This window comes from Agelaius phoeniceus, chromosome 3, assembly GCF_051311805.1.
Source record: "Agelaius phoeniceus isolate bAgePho1 chromosome 3, bAgePho1.hap1, whole genome shotgun sequence".
Lineage (NCBI taxonomy): Eukaryota > Metazoa > Chordata > Aves > Passeriformes > Icteridae > Agelaius > Agelaius phoeniceus.
This window is the reverse complement of record NC_135267.1, coordinates 84,544,095-84,563,877: the sequence shown is the minus strand read 5'-3', so window position 1 is coordinate 84,563,877 and position 19,783 is coordinate 84,544,095. Positions and strand designations below refer to the sequence as shown.

At 37.7% G+C, this 19,783-nt stretch overlaps 1 protein-coding gene across 2 annotated transcripts in view; it reads right to left on the bottom strand.

Moving 5' to 3' along the window:
* The window catches only part of PLD5 (phospholipase D family member 5), a 176,580-nt gene that overhangs the window by 140,179 nt on the left and 16,618 nt on the right, over positions 1-19,783 (bottom strand). The window contains exon 1 of one of the 2 annotated variants that reach the window (XM_077175773.1): positions 1,783-2,268. The exons of the other annotated variant lie outside the window; for it this stretch is intronic. Within the exon in view, the coding sequence (XP_077031888.1) occupies positions 1,783-1,785 (3 nt within the window). The 5' untranslated portion in view covers positions 1,786-2,268. Of the gene's footprint in view, positions 1-1,782; positions 2,269-19,783 lie in introns of those variants that run through there. 2 annotated transcript variants of the gene reach the window in all.

Here is a 19,783-nt window from a genome sequence, read left to right as displayed (position 1 = left end):
TAGGAACTAGAGAACCACAAAAGTGGAAATATATGTAACACCATTTGTTATTAATTATGTTCTGTGACCACAATAGGCAAATGCAGCCTGATCTCCTACCTCCAGCATTTTCCTGAAAGAAAATTTAGATGTAAGATAAAAGTAACTATGGGCACAGTCTTCTCTGACAAGAAACAACAATATACTCAAGTCTCTTCAGTACAACAGTACTGTTCAATGGTTACTCGACATAGGGGATTTTTGTCCAAAAAAAAGCAATAATAATATTGATAACAACAACAAATAATAATAATAACAACAACAACCACCACACATAGATTCATACTAAACATCTTTCCAAGAACCTTACAGCCTGGTTGCCATTCAATTATTGATTTTGCAATCTATTCTGCATACTGAGGAAGAAAATAAATTTTTAACACATCAAAGCGCAATGTCTAACGTGAAACATATAGGCTACGATAACATGATTAGCTTAATGGCTTTTATTTCAGTGAAACAACTTAGAAAAGGAAAATATCAGAAAGAAATTAGTGACAGTTTTAGGGTTTTTTAATTTTTGTACTGCTGAGAAAGAATAAATACACAACAAAGATAGAAAATATAAATCAAATGTTGTTTCACATTTGCTGTACACTTTTCAAAGTCTCATAGTTATTCTGTTAAAAATCTCCTCTTCCACTTGAATCACAAAGAGAATAATTCCTTACACATCAAGCTGGACTGTCAAGTAAATGTATTTCAGTGCTCTTCAGACTTATTTAGCAATTTGTTTTCCTCTCACTTTGACGTACTGTAATGTCCTAATCAATAAATTCCTGGACTTAGAATGCCCTTAAAATGAACGGCTGAGTTTCCACACAGGAGATTGGGCTTGATGTTTATTTCAATCAACACCCACCCCCAACCCCCAAAAAACCCCAACAAAACAGTCTTGACAATGAGTCTTGGGAGTAAACACTCCCAAGATACATTTCCTCCCTCCAATTCTTTAATACATAGAAAAATGCTATTATGCATATTTTTATTCTATTCTCAGGCATTTTTTAAACCATTAATAGCTTTAGTATCAATTTACACTGTATTTAGATCCCACATTTATATGCTTTATATTCTACTTCTATTGTTTTAATGCTTAGATCAGAATATTTAAATTGGTACAAATAATCAAATCATTATTCGAAAAACTTTTCCCTGGTTATTTTTCCCACCAAATTAATGCACTAGAGAAACAATGTAATTTCCAGATCTTCATGGATTGAAAACCCAGAAAAATAAAAACTTCATAGCTCCCTAAAAGTCAAAGGCATGTACTGAGCAGATCTGCTTCTTTCTAAAAAACAAAATCCCAAACCCCTACAAAAGTAACCATATAAACATACAGCCTGCATGAGTGATTGGCATAGGTTTATTTCTATTTTTATGTAAAAAGTCTGTGTCAGAGATTATTAATCCAAAATAATTTTAAAAGCCCATACAGCTGTCCTTCTGAAATAAACCAAGTTGACAGACTTACAATTTATATCAAATACTCATCAGCAATCTTTCCCAGTTTTAAAAGATTTTATATAAGCTGCACAACATGTTCAGTGCCAGATATATTTGTCACCAACTTGCATTGCTGTTCTCTTGCAGAAAAAAATCATAATTCCTTTGCATCTTACATACTGTTTGTTTTTTGTTTTTTTTTTAAATACTGACCTTTACTAATTTCATCATCTTTTAAACATTTTTTACAGGGTAATAACCTTGATCTGGTGAAAAAAATAAAGAGCTTCTTACCATCCTGATCCAGTATTTTCCACGTCTCTGGAGTTCAGCAGCAAGGAGCTGTTGCTGTTGCACTGCTTACTAGAGACACTGGAGGCTTTGGAAGCAGAGAATGTTTTATGTGGTTAAAATGTATCACCACTGATTATATTTCAGTCCCTCAATTCCTAGCCTTGATGCTCTGGAAATCAGCCAATCCAAGTGATAAAGAGGTTTGCAACAAGAAGTTGCAGAATTTCCACAGTGAATGCTTCATGGAAATGTTTTGCTTCTTGATACTTGTTTTTTTTATATCCACTAAATGTTAAAATAAATCCTGCCTCCCTTTTCCCTCCTTCTCTTTTTTTTCCCCTAAAATGAGATTCATATATTGTTCACAAGGGACTTTGGCATTTGCTATAGCTAGGCACAGTGCAGAAAGGCATCATGCCAGATTACGCATACATCTCAGCCAAGATACCTGAATTTTGACTTGCAACACACCCTGTTATTCCAAACATGGATCTTCCTAAGCCAAAGCTCCTAACTGCCAAAATACACAGTGTTTTTGTGAGGCAGCCAAATGCCCCTTCAGATTAGCTAAGAACATCTTTTGTTTGCAATGTGGTTGCTCCTTGTCGGCTTTTCTTTTTTTAACACTTTTTTCCCTAGGGAAGACAAGGTGGTAAGTTCCAAAGGGATGAAATGATCAACTGGCACTTCTACTGCCACTCCTCTCAAGAACAAATTTCACACAGCAAATTTCCCTGCAATGCTACAATTATGATTAATTTCTCAGTTAACATTATAACCATCTTAATGTTTCCAATGGTAGCTCAGGATGCTTCTGTGTTTTGTGTGATAAAATAAAATTTTAAAGAAGTCCAAACAAAACAAAACCAAAGCAAACAAACAAAACAACAACAACAAAAAAAGAAAAACAAAAAAGAAAAACAAAAACACAAAAACCCACAAACCTAAAAGTTAACTAAACAGGCAGTCCTGACTCCATGGTGTTATCAAATAACACCTCACAGTAAGAGGCGACAAAGAGGGAGGCAAAAGGAACCAAGTCAGATTACCGGCTAGTTTAACAAGTACTTAGAATAATTCCCAAGCTTTTTGGGGCTCACAATAAAGGGGTTTTAAAGAAAGGATTATCAAAAGGCTATGGAGACTACCTTGGAAATGCTCTCAAGAAGAAAGCATATTATTGTACTAAGAGAGCATAAGACTGAGCCTGAAATTTTAATGAAAAATGAAAGAGGATGGAGTGATGCTTCTGCGACAACTGAGAATTTATAAAGGTCTAGAAAAGTGAGTCACATGTTCTGTGCAAGGAGGGAAAATAAATTCAGAAGAGATGCCTGTGGGTTTTTTCTATTCTGTTTGCAAAAGGAAACAATAATGATTTTCATTGAATCTGAAACAATAATGATTTTCACTGAACCTGAATGGGTATGAAAGTGCAGGACTGACCTGAAGAATGCAAGGAAAAGGATGCTGGACTAATTGGCAAGCCTGTTTAATAGGGAGGAAGAGCTGGATGGAATATTCAAATGTTTGTTGAAACAGCAATGACCTTACTTTAAGAAATTACATTAAAAAGTAAGATTTAATCAATAACACTGACAGTGTCATTTCTGAACTTAGAGAAAGAACAAAGTAATAAATGACATGTGTTATGAACACCCTGGCAAGATTAGGTTGTTTTCTAGAGTGACAAGGAAGCAGCAGGAGGGGAGTCTGCAGGAGGCCTGTTTTAGCCATGTTAAGCTGTTGACATCTAGCTGAACAGCCACAAGAAGCTCTCTTTACTCCAGACCCTTCTTCTTCAGCCAGAGCTACAAAAATTCATTTGCAAGGCATCATGGCAAAGATGAATTTGACTTGTATTTACAGATGAGCTTGTCTGATGCAAATAAAAGGATCACAGCTCAATCCCTAAGAAAAATAGCAAGATGAAGTGGAAAGAGGTACTGAAAGGCTGATTAAGAAGATAGAAGGGTAAAAAAACAAGCCAACCAGGTTCTATGTAACCAAGAGAGACAAAATTTCAGGCAGAAAAAACGGCAGCAGTATACAAGATAGCTTACAGGACAAAGAAAATCAGTAGACAGCCCTAGTTTCATTGTTTGACCAGAAAGCTGTCGACACATACCTTGTCATGAGCAACATCAGCAGCATGGAAGGAGCAGAAGATGCACAGATTGGTCAGTGCCCAGTGCCACACCAGAACCTGGCCAGTGCCCATAAACAACTCACTGACACCCAACAGAGAATTCTGTGAAACAATTCAGTTGCAATCAATCTGGCTACAGAGGTATTGCTCTTTTTAGATGTAAAAACTTTTCCATCAGAAAGTTTTCAGACATCTTACTAGTCTACACAAACCTTTCCTGAAATCCTTGAAATTTATGAAACCCTTATGATCACAAAGATATCTGCTGGATAGTGATCAGATGCCAAATATGAAGATATACATGCAGTCAAGTTGTGCCCCTGCATGTTTCTACACAAAATGTGTATGGGACGGGGTAGCATGGCCCTATGCATACACACAAACAATCTTCAACTCTGCCTTTCAGTCAATGAAGCCAGAATAATTCAATTTTTTATGAAAAGTAATGTAATTATTGAATGAAAACAAATTTCAAAATGAATTCTGTCACAGTCTTCTCACAATTAAAACATGTGCCTCCCAAATTCAAGCACAAATATCGCCTCCTAAATTCAACTAAAGATATTTCTTTACAGAAAAAATGCTATCATGAACCTATAGAGGCAGAAAAAACAATTCAAGTTGATTAACTTACTTCAGCATTAGGACACCTGCTTCAAAACAAAGCTACCTTTTCCATTTACTTTGAACTCCTTCTAACACAGGAAAAAAGTGACCACCAAGGGACAGAGGTATGTACTGATATAACTGCTAAAGTTTAAATGTGAACTCCAACTTCTACATCTACAAGCCTTAAAGACAAATTTTTTTTCTCCCTTCAATTCTTGAAGAATCCACAAGCAACGGGAACTTAAATCTTCTAGACAGGTCCAGAATTTCTCCTTTTTATGAGGAAACCAATTCCTTCCCAAATTTGAGTTAAAATCTGTAATTTAATCCTTGCTGACTGGTTACAACCCTATTGCCAGACTTTACCCCTCTCAGCATATTAACTGCCAACATGAGCCCCTTGCTTCAGAGGCTATTTCAAAAATAAAAATAAAGCTCTGAAAGGTATCTGATACATTCTTTAGGCCCCTGTAGAAATGTAGTTAGCAGGCTGCATAATTTAAACACTTATTTAGACGACATAAAGATGCCCTTGAATACTCTAAATTATCATGGAATGGATAATGAAGCCATAAAAACTTAAATTGGATTAGAAGTAATCTATCTTTTGTGATGAAAATTGGTGAGATATGACAACATAAGTTATTTCACAAGTGTTCTTTGCAGCATGTAACCATTCAGACTAGACCCCTCAATCTGCAACAACTGAATGGTTGTACTAACTGGTACCAAACATAAAGCAACTGATCAAAGAACTGAATTTTTGCCCTGACAGAATTTCTTTTATTTTGGCATTTGATTGTTGACTGGAGAGAAGAATTTTAAAAAAAATCTGGTTTTCATTAAATGAAAAATCCTAATAAATTAAAATAAAGAATTGTTGAGTTGTTTTGGGTTTGCCTGAGATGTCACAAAGCCTCAGGGACACGCAATTATGGCTCTCTTGGGGCACTCTGTAAGTCTGACCAAATTGTCCCTAGAGTTATGAAGCATCTTCTCTCTCCATAAGTTGTAAAAAAAAAATGGAAGTATCTATAAACAATTTGCTGTAAATAGATAAAAATAAACCACAGCTTGATAAGTGATAAGACAAAAACATGCATTATTTGGCATTACAGAATGAAGACAAACAAGATTATATATGTCTGTAGTAATTCTAAAAATCAGGAAAACAAAACAGACAAAACTTCAAAGGCACCTAGACAAAGTATGAAATTTATCAATAACATACTTTGATTTTTTTTTTCTGTGAAGAAATATGTCCAAAGTGAACTCTGAGTGTAAGTTGGTAAGATGCTGTAATTCTATGGGCTGAAAAAAGTCAACCAAACACAAAAATTCTCCATGCCTCCAATAATCTAACTAGAACAGGAACTCCAAAACCAAATTACACAACTATAAATACCAGTATCAGCTCTTCATTGTTCATCAGTTTCATTAGCAACATGGAAAAGCAACAGGATTTGCAGGAAAAAAATAAGTTGTAGGAAAGAAAGAGAGAGAAAGCAGAAAGATGGAAGAGAGCTGGCAGAGGCAGGGTATGGTGCAGAGAGGGGCAGAACTTCACAGTATCTCAGTCTGGTCCATCTTCAACACTTGGTGAATCTACAAATAAATAGCTAGCTCAAAAAAACAACCAACAAAACTGAAAATCAAAGACTGATATCCCCACCTAGTCTGTTACTCTTCCACAAACACAGCAAGAAGCTTTCACCTTGCAAGAAGCTTTACCAAAATCTCAGATATAAGTTACATCCTGAAATCACTCACTCACAATTCATATATTAATATCCATGCAACTTCCCAGTGGTAAAATCCTATTCTTCAAGAGGACTTATAAAAGCACAGCCTCAAATACTTCAAATAATGTTCTGAAGCAGAAAAAAGATTAAGATGTTCTACTGGCCTTGCAGAAAAGAAAACTTTTATGCAAAATTCTGCTTGTAGAGGTTTGGACCTCACGCAGCAAGAATACATTCAGATCTTAGGAAATTGGTACAGCATCTACAAAATAGAAGAGGCTCCTTACCAATTCAACTCTGCTCAAGCAGTAACCAAAGATTAAAAAATGGCCCTGGATGTTTAACATTACCCAGCCCTAAACTGATGTGCCAGCTCACAGATTGTAACTGGAGCAGGTGGCAGCTACTTAAATGGGCAGTATCAATACACAGAGCACAGAGGATGATGGGCTGTCATTGCCATCAGGCGCAAACATTGCTTACATGTTTCAAAGAAATATTTTCCCTTTATTTTTGGGGAGCTGAAGGTGTGAGTTAAAGGTAAGAACAGTTGCAAAATAAAGTCCATTGCATTAAAAAAAAATAAAGACAAAAAAAAAAAAAGAGAAATAGAAAGCCTCCTCATCTATCTGATGCCGTTGAAAAAACATATGAGTGCTGCCTCCCAGAGTCCAGCTGCCTGGAACAAGTCTTTCTATTTTTACAGTGATTCAGTAGCCAAGAAAATCTCCAAGGGCTGAGAAACAATAATTATATTCTCTTTCTGCCACTGTTCTGAGGGGGTCATACCACCCCAGCTCAGGTTTCAATAGATTTGGGCATGTGTATTGCCTAAACAGCAGAGACAGGTATCAGCTCCAAAACAGATCTGAATTCATCTCTCTCTCATATGCACATGAATCCCTGCCCTCAAAATCTCATAAAAGAAAAGAGAGTTAATAGACCCTCTCTCTGCCCAGAGACTCGGTCTCCCACCACTCCTCCACGTGGAGCAGCCAGGTGGGTGACAAGAGCCACTTCACTCCAGGGAGACGCTGGGGAAGACAGGGCACAGAGGAGATGCAGAGCTGCTCTGAGAGGGTGGGCAGCTTCCACTTCCTGACATCAGTGTCAACAGAGGCGATGCTACTGTCTCTCTGCAGGCTGCAGCCAAACTACTCACAGCAGCACAGCATTTCTTGATCTAACCACTGAGATTAGCACACACTGTAATCATATTTTAAAGCCAAAAGCAGATGTTGAAGGAGCTCCATTTAAAGAAGTTTATGGTATTTTGAGCACTAATCAGAGATCACTATTTTGCAAGTTTGCAGCAATCCTTCCATCACAAAGTAGTTCAAGAGACATTTCTACAAAAAAAAGCCAAGTACAAAGAGCATGATCCTATTATTTTAGGTAAAAGGAAACAAAAAATTGCTTTTTTTTCATCATTAGTGAAGATCGGACACACCTTTAAATACTGAGAGTACAATCAGCGTAACTCAGCAAACAATTTGTTTCGGTCACTGAGAAATGTGGTTGCCAGGACAGCATTTCCTTTACAAACTCTCAAGGCCGCAGGAGCCCGTGTCCGAATTCCAGGTGGGAAGCACAGGAGCGGTCGCGGTCGCCTCGGCCCGCGGCCACCAGGGGGCGGTGCAGCACCGCGGGCGCTGCCGGCGGCGGGCGGGGAGAGCGCGGGGCCGCCGCGGTACCGGCGGCACCGGTACCTGGATTATCGCCACTAGCCGGGGCAAGAACGGTCCCACACAGGCTGCCGCGAGTGCTTAATAAGGCAGCCTTTTTATGGAAAGAGCCTACGTAACGCAGACACTAAAAATAGCCAATTAGTATTTGGCCTCCCGTGTAACAACATTTGCTGTGTTGATGTAATTACCTTTTGTTTCCATGTGAAATTACACTTAATATGATTTTACTGGATCATAAAAGACATTTCATTCTGCTGCAATACTCTCCTAATGCCAGTCTCAAACTTTGGTAGAAGAGGGATGAAATAGCAGAAAGAGAAAAGGTGCTACCACTAAGTTGAAAACAGTCAAATACAGAAGTGGAGAAAATGGAGCAACCTCCAAGGAGATTTTCAGGGCTTTTTGTGACCTCAGGGTTACTATAGATAAAGGTGACTTATATCTGTTGGACTTCCTGACTATGACATCTCTCCAAAACTGTCCTGAAAAAGCAAATGCCTGACACACATGATAGGAATGGGTGGTTCTGGAAAACCTCAGATGAAATGGGAGGCAGAGCAGAGTACTACTGCGAAGTCATATGGACGAGAAACTGCTCAGAAAGGCACTGGATGTCTAAGGCTCATATTCCTGTGTGACACAGTGCCTGTCAGACATGACAAATCCCAAGCAACAGGGCCAGGAAAGTGCCAAACTATTCCAGTGTAAAAAGCACAGCGACAGATAAAACCTACTTTGAAAAACAACACGTGAGTCTGCACAAGTGGTTCTCAGAAAAGGAACCAATCTTAAAAAAGAAATGAAAAGTATTTGAACAGCACCACCACTTGCTCAGGTACCAGACACTATGAATCAGGTGATGCTGACTTAAACCCACTTCCAAATGAAGAATCATGAGCAAGAAATCAAGCAGGCAAATGACTGCTACAGATTTGTGAAAACTTGAGAAGTGTAGGTGTACACAATATGCATTTCCAGCACAGGCTGAGCAAAAAACGGACCTGCACAGTGCTGGAAGACATATGCAAGCTCAATATCCCCCTTACCTGACAGCATTTTGTGAAAAGACACAGCAAGTGGTCAGACAGCTAAACAGAAACAATCACTGGAAATGACAGATCATTTGAAAAACTGATCATAGTAGTGGATGACAATCTGGCCCACTTGTGCTAAGAATACAAGAAGGAAGAATAGGGAAGAGCTGATTTTAGTGGCAAGGTCTTTGAAAAGATTCTAAAAACTGTGCACAAGCTTCTGAACTAAATTCTTTAACCAAAATATTATCCATATTGCAAAAAGGAGAAAACTGATTTAAAGGATGGACTGCTGGCTTAAAAGATGGAAGAACAGTGATTTATGGCTTTACCCTAAACTAATTAGGGCCAAATACAGTTGAGATCAACAGACTAAATCTTTCACTCATTTGACCAAGCTTGCAACCTGTCCATTTCACACAGGATCACAAGATAGATTATTCTGTGTCCTGAGAAGTAAGAGGCTCCAACCTACAAAATGTAAAGTCAAGAGTCTTACAATAAACTCTGTAAATCTATGGTTTTTAAAACAAAAGAAGTTGCTGAGAAAGAATAGGTTATCTCACTGTGGAGACTGATGCACAGAGCTGCCAGTCCAACAGCCAAGAGCTTTGAAGTACAGACACACAAAAATCAGAGTGACCATCTACTTATACACAGATACTCTTGACCTAAGACGCACAAGAGACAGGTGCCTGTGGAGCAACACTGCTCCAACCACAGGTCTGCAAATGGTTTCTGCTTACATAAACTATTGTGGGGAGATGACCCTGGCCAGAAGGTCAACACCCATACTGCTGCTCACTCACTTTCCCCCTCTCTGTGGCACACAGCAGCCAAAACCAAGAACAAAGGAAGGAATCCTGTGGATCAAATAAAGACAGCTTAACAGGTTAGGGAAAGAGGGGACACACCATCTCCAAAGCAGCAAGTGACTTGAAGTCACTCACTACCTCCCACAAGTGTGGATACCCTTCAACAACCACCATGGAAAACACTCACACACCCCCACACCCTCCTTCTTTTACCCCCAGTTTCCATTGCCCCCATTGCCTCCACTGCCAAGTAAGCAGTCATAGCTGTATCCCACCCAAACCTCTTCCCCACCTACTTTCCTACTGAATTTGAGGGGAGATGGAGAAACAAAGACCTCTGTGCTGTGCAAGCACTCTTCAGCAACAGCCAATTAGTGCATTATCAACACTGTTTTAGCCATGTATCCAAAACACAGTACCACACAGCACTGTGAAAGAAATTAATTACATCCCAGCTGGACACAGTACAACTATTTTGCAAGAAAGTTGACTGTCAGGACAGGCAACCAGAAAAAGAGAGCGATCTGGATAATTTGGACTTAACACAAGAGAGAATGTTGCAACCTGCCTGAAGCCACCATAGATGGAGTTGGTGTTCAGCTCAAAAGACTCTATGGAGAAATAAATTATTAAATAAGATATAACTTCATACATGAACATTCTCAGTCTTGCTCTTTGTTGCCAAAGCATTGCTTACTTCTCAAGTGAAATGTTTCTAGTGGTTCTCTGGAGTCAGCTGGTAGGATGACATAAGAGCTTCAGTTAGGAAAGAAAAGTGAGAAAGAAAAGTGATCAATAAGGTAGCAAAAACCCAAAGCCAAAATCAAGGCTGCTTGACCTCTCTCAACACATCTTCCAGATGTAAAGTGATCACTGCTTGCAAGGCCGTGTTTTTCAGGCTAGCGGGAAGTGACTGGACAGTGGAATATGGTTGAGTAGCAAAGTAAAAAAAAATTTTGCAGTGCAGCAAGAGACAAATAAAGAATATACAAAAACAAGAATATACTGTGCCTGGTGCATACAGTCATTACACTGTACTGGCAGAGGAATAAAGGAATATTATGTATTTATAGTAATTTAAATTAATACCCACATTTTAACAGTGTAGTTGAAATTTAATGTTGGGTGATGAGTAACTTAATGAACTTATTACTGGTCAAACTGAATCAAAGGTACAGCTTAAGTTCATTAATAGCTTAATCATCTAATGATTTTAAGGTATCCAGAGGTAATTGAGGCCTAGGTATTCTTCCTGGTCCAATTCTTTGCTGCCATAGTGCACATATAGTCTCAGTAGTTTTGGCTGTGTTTCACTTGCTGCTATGTTCCAATTGTTAACTCAGCTGAAAAATATGGTGTTGGTGAGATCAAAAGTGACCTGCCAGGAAAAAAAAATAACCTTTGAAAAACTAAGGACTGAGAAATATACAGAGAAAATGCCACACATTGCAAGAGCAATACCACCACTACTTCCAAAGTATTGGAAGATTCTGCCCTGATGACATGCAAAAACTATGACTACTAAATTTAACAGCATCCTAAAGCAGCATCCAGCAGTGCTCTCCATATTACATTTGTTTAACATTGTCTTTTCAGCCTCTACTGGATAAGCTTCAGTGGGAACAGACCCAAATACCTCAAACAAGGGGTTGAAGAACCCACAAGTCAGAATCTGAATAGTAAAAACATGATGGGAAACACATCCACATTCCACCTGGTTGCTGCACACATTGCTTTACAGCAGAGAGAAGCCTGTCTCTAAAGGCATCTTCTTGAAAAAAGAACTTCAAAGATCTAATGCTCAGACCTAATTTTAAAATCAATGAAAACCCTCTGTATGATATATATAATACTTCCTATCTTGCTAAGTCTTTTTTGAGCAGGAGAGAGAGGGAAATGTAATAATTTTCATTATTTACAAGAATTACATGTAATGTTTATGTAGCCAACAAAATAAAGCTTCCTGTATATATAAATTTCCTTAAGAGAGTATCAGCCTTTGAATCTGCTATAAATAATTTGACCACTAATTGGAGAAAAAGCCACAGCATGAACACATAGTTTACAGGAACTATTAAAAACCACAAATCAGACTAGTCTGAGTTACAAATTTCTTCCCACAGATCTAAATATTTGAATTTTTCCTTTGCTATGTCTTTACAATTAAACTAACTACATTTGGATTACATTCTGATCTCTTACAATCTGAAGGGAATTGTTGACACCAGTTTTACATTCTATCTCTTTCTCTCAAAACAAGGTAGTTCATTACTTCATGAAAACCAATCACTCAGAAAAGAAAGTTATACTTGGACATACTCCCATTGGAAATCTCTTCTGCCCACTTTCCAGTAGACTGCTTTCAAAACTTTATGGAGCCCTCTGAACACAGGAGAATCTCCAGCTAACTCAGTCCTGATTTAAAAAGAAAACAGAATATATTTCTGTGGAAAAAACCAAGAGATCAAGAGTGACCTGAAAAACCAAAACCATATCCTCCCCAATCCAAGGACCAGAGCTTCAATCCCATTTACTGAAATTGTAAGATATGTTATGCAAATGCAAACCATTCTTTGTTTTCTTGAAGAATTTATTTTTAGCTAAATGATGAGTGTACTTTAATTAGAATTTTATATTGCTTCTGTACTATTTGTGATTGTAGACATAAGTCTGTGCAAGTGCCAGGGCCAGATGAAAAGTGAGGGCAGTTCTTCTTCTTCTTCTTACAGACACTTGCAATAAAGAAAGACAAGCCCAAAAGTAAAATATAGTGGCTAAGACATTAATCTAGGAGTCAGAGAGCTAATTTAAATCCAAACCAAACAAACTGAGACAAACTGCCATTCTCTGCCTTTATTTCACCTCCTCAGCCTTCCTGGCAAGGCCTCTCATGGCATTTGCACAGCATACTGCATAAAAGGCCCTAATCTCAGTACAGAATGCTAATCCACATTATACAATATGCTGTTAAAAATAAAGGTGATCTCCAACTTTCTCTACATGCTTTCAGACAACTAAATTTCTGTGCGATTAGGATACATACATTCATAAATTAAGATTGTCATACAGTGAGCATGGGTCACATGGGTCAAACTACAACTTTGTTGCTATGACCTGTGAAACTAGCCCAAATCTCTGAATGTGTTCAAAAGATAACCCCAGAGCCAAGTTTCTCCATCTTCACTAGAACTGCAAAACTGATGATAGATGTCTACCTTCAAAAACCTTCAAATTTTTAGAGTTAAATGCAGGTTTACCACTCAGTTTGAACCAAAGCAACTTTTGCAGTTGAATAAAAAAAACAGAAAAAAATTTCACAGAACAGGCAGATGCTTCAATGGTAACCTTCACATTTTCCAACCACTGAATACATACTAAATATTATATGAAGCGGCTATCACAGCCTCCTGAGCTAAGGAGTTTTTCTTAACGTGAAGATAAAGTGAATCATCTGAAATTGTTCAGATTCTCCTTCTTTCCAAAATAAAGGTATGGTTTTCATACTTTTCTGCCTTTATTTGTGACATTATGCTTTGGACATCTACCACAACATGGTCAAATCTGTAGTAATGTAAAAAACTGTCAAACTCTGTGTTACTGCACAGATATCTTTAACAGGCACTAAAAAAAAATTAAAAAGAAAAAAGTGAAAATGTAGCCTTAAAAACAGGGAAGAATAAGGAAGCCTGTAACCTGAAGTAGTCTGACAGCATTATCAAATGAAACAAGAATGGTTGGTTTTTGTTTTAACTGGCATATGTGCCTGCACAGAGGTGTAAAACAAATCACTAGTCTTCAATGAAAAAATCCCAACAACAAAAGTGAAAAACCACCCCTTCTGTAATAGAAGTTTGATAAGAATGAACATAAAACAGGTATGGTCTGATACACTTTGGAAGAAAAGCATATTTGTTGCAGTCGGTAACCCAAGACAGTCAATCATTCTTTGAATTACTGTACTCATGCATCTTTACCTAGTCTCTACCTTTTTTTACTTAGACAAAAACTACAATTGCTGATTGATAACAATACATTTTTACCAAGCTGCTTTTTCAAATTCCATCTTACTAAAAATGACTGAATGAATCAGTTTTCTGAAAAATTGAATAAACAGAATTATCTCTCTGAAGAATAGGAGTGCAGCCACTACAAAGGTTCTTTGAATACTGCCTGATTTATACCATCCTCCTCCTACTGCATCATGACCCCCTACTCTGTAGTAATCCAAACCTATAGGAACCGGAAACACTGAGACTCCAGATGGCAAACAGTGCAGAATGTAAATAGGTTATAAAGCACCTGAAGAGCTCAAGGTAGGTGTTAGACAGGCAGGACAGGTAATCTTGTTATATTTTTAAATTTTATTTTTTAAAATCACAAACTAGTACTTGCTTGCTTTAGCATACAGACTCACAGAAGTGTAAAAATACTTAAAACTATATGCAGTAGCATCATTTGTTTAATGAAATAAAGGTAACATTCATTTTCTAAAAAAAAGGTAATGTAATTATGTCAGGTTTCTGGTTTACAGCCTCACGTAAAACATGGCTTTCTGTTATTATTAAAGTGTTTCTGTGGCTTTCTGTTATTATTAAAGTGTTTTAATAGAGGGGGAAAAGGTATAATTTAAGAACAGGGTTACTCATTCATGTTCAATTAACAAGAAAACAAACCAACAACAAACAAAAGCAAAAAGCACACCACTACCAAAGCCCCAACCCCTAACTGTAATGCAGCACACTTACAAAGAGAAGGACTCCATTTCAAACTATGACAAATTAAAGACCAAGGCAGTGTCTGTGCTGAATATAATCTTAGAAATGAAACACAGCCTAAAGCCCTCAAGACAAGGACTCCACAGTAATCAGCACTACATAAGCCATCAACATTTCTTCCCACAAATTTTAAAATTGAGAATTTTAAGGCCTTGATCTCAAGTTCATTGGAATTAGCAGAGTTTTCAATGGCGCTGGATCATGTCCTAGAGAAATAAGCAGGCACAGGCAGACTGGAATATAAGACAAGGTAACAGAAAAACACATTAACAGTAAGAATGAGCTTACTTTATTTCCTGAGAAACAATTTGCACACCTGCTTTATTTCAAAATCCTAATACAATTATACTGCAGGCTACATTTGCATGCAAGTTTCTTTGAACTGCAGATCTTCGGCTTATTTCAAGATAAAACAATAAAAGCAAACATAAAAAGTAATAATAAATGTATTATAACCTACAGGGACTTGGTAATTTTGTAAGCAAAGAAGAAAACATCACCATTTTTATATGGACTGTAATGAAAAAGATTAGATACATTAGTCATAACTCTGGTAAAAATGCAAGAATACCAAGTTCTAAATATTTTTTTACAAGAAACCACTATTTTAAATCTTTAACATGATGATTAGGTCTTTACATTGATGACAAAATATAATTTTATCCATCATTTAGTATTACACTTAGTTATAGCTAATGCATCCAGAGGTATAAGCATGTACTATGTGACTCCCAACCTTCCTTTCAGTCTTGTTTTTTATGATTTACTTAAAAGAGGGACATTATTTCATGGGCATGCTTCCAGCAATCCAATTGGAAAACATACACAACTGTAAAAGTTGACAAAGTATATAAATTATCTTATTACACAATTTTTTTTCTTTTCCATTTCTTAGCAAAGCAACCTTTATATTCTCAGAAAACACACCTATTACATGTATTTTTGTTGAGTTTGATCAGCTGTTGCACTGATCTTTTATCAGTGCAACAGCTTAATAGTAAATAGTTTTCTGTGCCATACTGTTTGCAAATGTAGCTTAAAATTTAATGAAAAAAATGTATTTTATAACATTACAAAGAAATGTAACTAAGTATTTCAATAACTATCTCTTAAAGACCACCTGCTGGTTTAAATTGCTCAAATGACTTGAGAAAAATGAAATGAGCTGGCAATTTGTTTCCATTTCACAGATCTGTTCAAGAATAAACATGGTTTGGTGCTTGATCTTTCACAGTCCCCTGCAAGATCCTCACAGGGAATCTGATTAAATATGAGCTGGATGAGCAGAGGGTGAGGACTGCAAAGAGCAGCCATAAGGGTCAAGCCCAGAGAGTGTTGGTCAATAACAGAGCAGAGAATGCCTCAGCAAGTCTGCAGATGATACAGAACTGGGAGCAGTGGCTGATATGCCTGAGGGTTGTGCTGCCATCCAGAGGAATACTGATAGCCTGGAGGAACCTTAAGAAGTTCAACAAAAGGAACTGCAAATTCCTGTGCCTGAAGAGGGACAACCTCAGCAGTTCCTGTGTCAGTATGTCCTGGGGGCAGTCAGCTGGAAAGCGATTTGCAGAAGAGGCTCTGGGGATGCTGAGAGACACCAAGATGCCCTTGTGGCCAGCAGGACCAGCAGTCCTGGTCTACATCAGAAGGAGCATTGCTGGCAGGTCAAGAGAGGGGATCTTTCCCCCCTTACTCAGCCCTGGTGAGGCCACAGCTGCAGTGCTGTGTCCAGTCCTGGGCTCCCCAGTACAACAGAAATACTGGAGAGAGTCACGCAAAGAGCCATGAAGAAGACAGTTAAGGGAATTTATCAGTATGTAAAAAGGTCTGAAGAGAAGCAGATGTAAAGACAGTGGACATAGAGCTATCAGTGGTGTCCAGTGACATCTTGCACTGTTTATCCAAGTATTTGGGGATAAACTCTCCCACCTGTGTGAAGCTATGGCCACACAGAGTATGCAAATACTAATAAATGCTATAGAAGTTATTGAAGCGTGTGTGTCCTGCGTGCCTATGCTTTAATAAGTGCACTCCTCAAAGGAGACAGATAAGAAGCACTTTATGTGGGAAATGAAGTGACTGGTAAGTAATATTATGAATTTGTACTAGCAAGGCAAGTTTAATCAAAAAAGTCTAATAACACATGCCTCAAAGTTTCACCCTTCCTGAAAGGAAACAATAGCTAAATCAGTATGCTAGAAGACAAGAAATCTGAACTTGCATAACACATTAAGGCTTTCTGAAGCAGCTGTTATTAAGAATTGTTCATATTAATATTGACTTTCAAAACTAGGACCTAGACTGTCCTTTACCCTAAAGCCAAAAAAAAGCCCTTGTTCAGATAAATAAGCCTAAGAAGGAGCTCTAGCAAAATGCTAAAAAGTACTATGATAGCATTTAAGTTTCCACCTGTCAGAACACAATTATATGCTTCAATTTGCTCTTAGCCCCAAGTTCCACAATGCAGTGAGGACACATCTTGTAAATTCAAAAAGTCCCAAGCACATCAGAGCCCTACCTCAAAAGTCAGAAGGCAGGTCTACAAAAATCACCTAGTCCTGTCATTTTGGGAAATATTTTATCTTTTAGACTAGGGTAAGTCAAATTTCACTTTATGAAAGCTAATTGCTTAATGGCTAATGTTGATATCGACATGGAACAAACAAGTAATTGAAGTAATTTGTCCTCAAATATCATTGTGTATTGCAATAGCCTGCCACAGCCATCCATCCAGGTTCCTACTCTGAAAAAAAAAAGAGACCAAAAAGCATACTCTGTGTGAGGCCAAGATAAAGTCAAACACATCTCTAAAGATGCCAAATTGCTTTGCATTTCAAACGACCATCAAAAGGGAGGTTTATGATCAGTTTTTCTCCTGTTCTCACATTCCTGCTCCCTTCTTTTCATCAGATTTGCTCACTCTTCAGCAACATGAATGCTAGATCATTTCACCTATCTGAAAGAAAGTAAGCAATTCTATTTGGCAAGAAAACTAATTAAACTCTCAATAAAAGTCAGCAAGTTGATCATCTTAGCCTCTGGCCACAAGATCACCAGCAGCAACACAAGGAATGTGGCTAACTCCATTTCATTATCAATCTGCAGAGGACACATGCTTAAAACTGCATCTAAAATTTCCAGTGTACCATCTATTCTGGTGAGCTGGCAACTATTCACATGGTTTACAACTTGTCTAGAAGTATCTTTTATCATCTTTACTGGATACATCCCCAGAACCCTTACAGAAAGCTGAGTAATGCTATTAGTCCATTATACATAGAGAGAAACAAGTTGCAGGAAGAGCATGGTACCTTGTCCAAGGTCACAAGAAAAACACAAAACCTGTTTCCACTCTATCTTTAAAAGGAGTAGTCCTGAGATCCTGTCCTGAGATTTTATTCCCTGGCTATGCCCAAAACATTTCTTTACACTAGGCCGACTTCAAGAGACTGAATCTAGAAACTGAATATAAAAGCACAATAATGTGAAAATTGAGTAATACTTTCTCTGCTCATTTCCATCACTCTTTCAAAGACTAGCCATTTTCCTGGAAAATTCAGGGAAGCTAAGCAAAGCTAACTTTGCAGCAGAAGAAACTTCTGGCATATGAGGAAACTGGGTCAAAATTTTGATTCTCAAAGAAGTACTTCTATTGTTAGATACTTTTTTCTCTACTACAAAAAGAATTAGTCACGAATATGTTTTGAAATCTCTCAAGGAAAGTTACAGTCAGCCTAACTGCAGACAGCTTGCCTTGGGAGTAATCCCAGAAAGATAATAGCCAGGTGCACTTAAGAGCAGGTGCAAGGGAGAAATTACACTCACTTCTTTATTAGAGTTGGAAATGGGCAAACATTTCCCACATTCAAAGTGAGGTCAAGCTCAGGAATTGGCCAGACTGAGAGGCCAGACTTTTCATACTTGAAGAGAGAAGGCAACAAGTGATGAAGATGATGTGGACATCACCTGGATTTACCAAGAGCAAATTGTATTCAGCTAACCTGAATGCCTTCTGTGTGGTATGACTGTGAACTCTGTGGACAAGAGGAAAGCAATCATATTGCATAGCTGGACATTGGCAAGGCTTCTGGCAGTGTCCCATATAATCCGACGAGTATAAAAGGTTGCAGTGGTGTCACAACACCACAGACTCTAGAACTTACACCAAATTAAATCAGTTAACAAAAACTTTAAAAAAGCTCACAGGTATTCTAAGTGGTATATAACTTCTCTTGAGGTCCACAAGAATAAGATATCTGCCACTGCCTCTAGAATATTAAAGAAAATAAACTAGTCTTATGTTTAAGATCCCAAAAGATGAGACAAAAGGAAAAGACCAGTTTAAAATCCACACCTTCATAGGGGAAAATGCAGCTTCCTAAGAGTGTTGAAAAACTTTTTGCAAACAGTTTGGACTTTAAATAATACCTTCCCCTCCCTCTGAAATTAGTCCATTAGGATGCATACATAGTCAGGAATTTAGGATTGAGAGAAAATGAAAGAACTGGTATTATTTCAAGTTCCCAAAAATCCAATGCTTTTTATCTGCAACCAACAATTAATTTTATTGAAAATGCAAACTTAGTGAAAGTAATGTAAGAATTGAAACTCTTACTATTGCCATATGTGGCATTGATACTGTATTTGGAGGCAGCTCCAGGTCATAAAACACATTTCCCCATCAGACCTGATGTTCTTATCTGTACTCTTTATATCTTCCTGTCTCACAACATATAGGAGAAGAAGGAAGAAAATAAAAGCTTCCTGATTATCTGAAATATCAACATCAACTCCTGTTTCCCTCATCAAGTGAAAGTGCTCGTGACACACAGTAGAAAGGGAGGCATTTCAACTCTCAGAAAGACAATTTTATCACTCAAATGACAAATGGAGACTAGTCATAGCATGTAATGGGTTATTGACATGGAAAAAATCATGACTGAAGTGACTGCATTGTTCTTCCTACATGCTTCAAGTAGAACAACTACCTTGCAGACTATATGGTAGGGAATAACAAAGAAAAACTATTAGTTAATTTCTGTAATCTTTGCTTTAGAGTCCTCAGAAAGGAATTCTACTTTTAATGTAGTTTTTCTTTGCAAAGTGGTATGAAAACTGCTTGAATCTTTACATAAATAAATGGCAACCTGCCTGACATGAAGACCACAGCAAGAAACCAAAAATCCTAT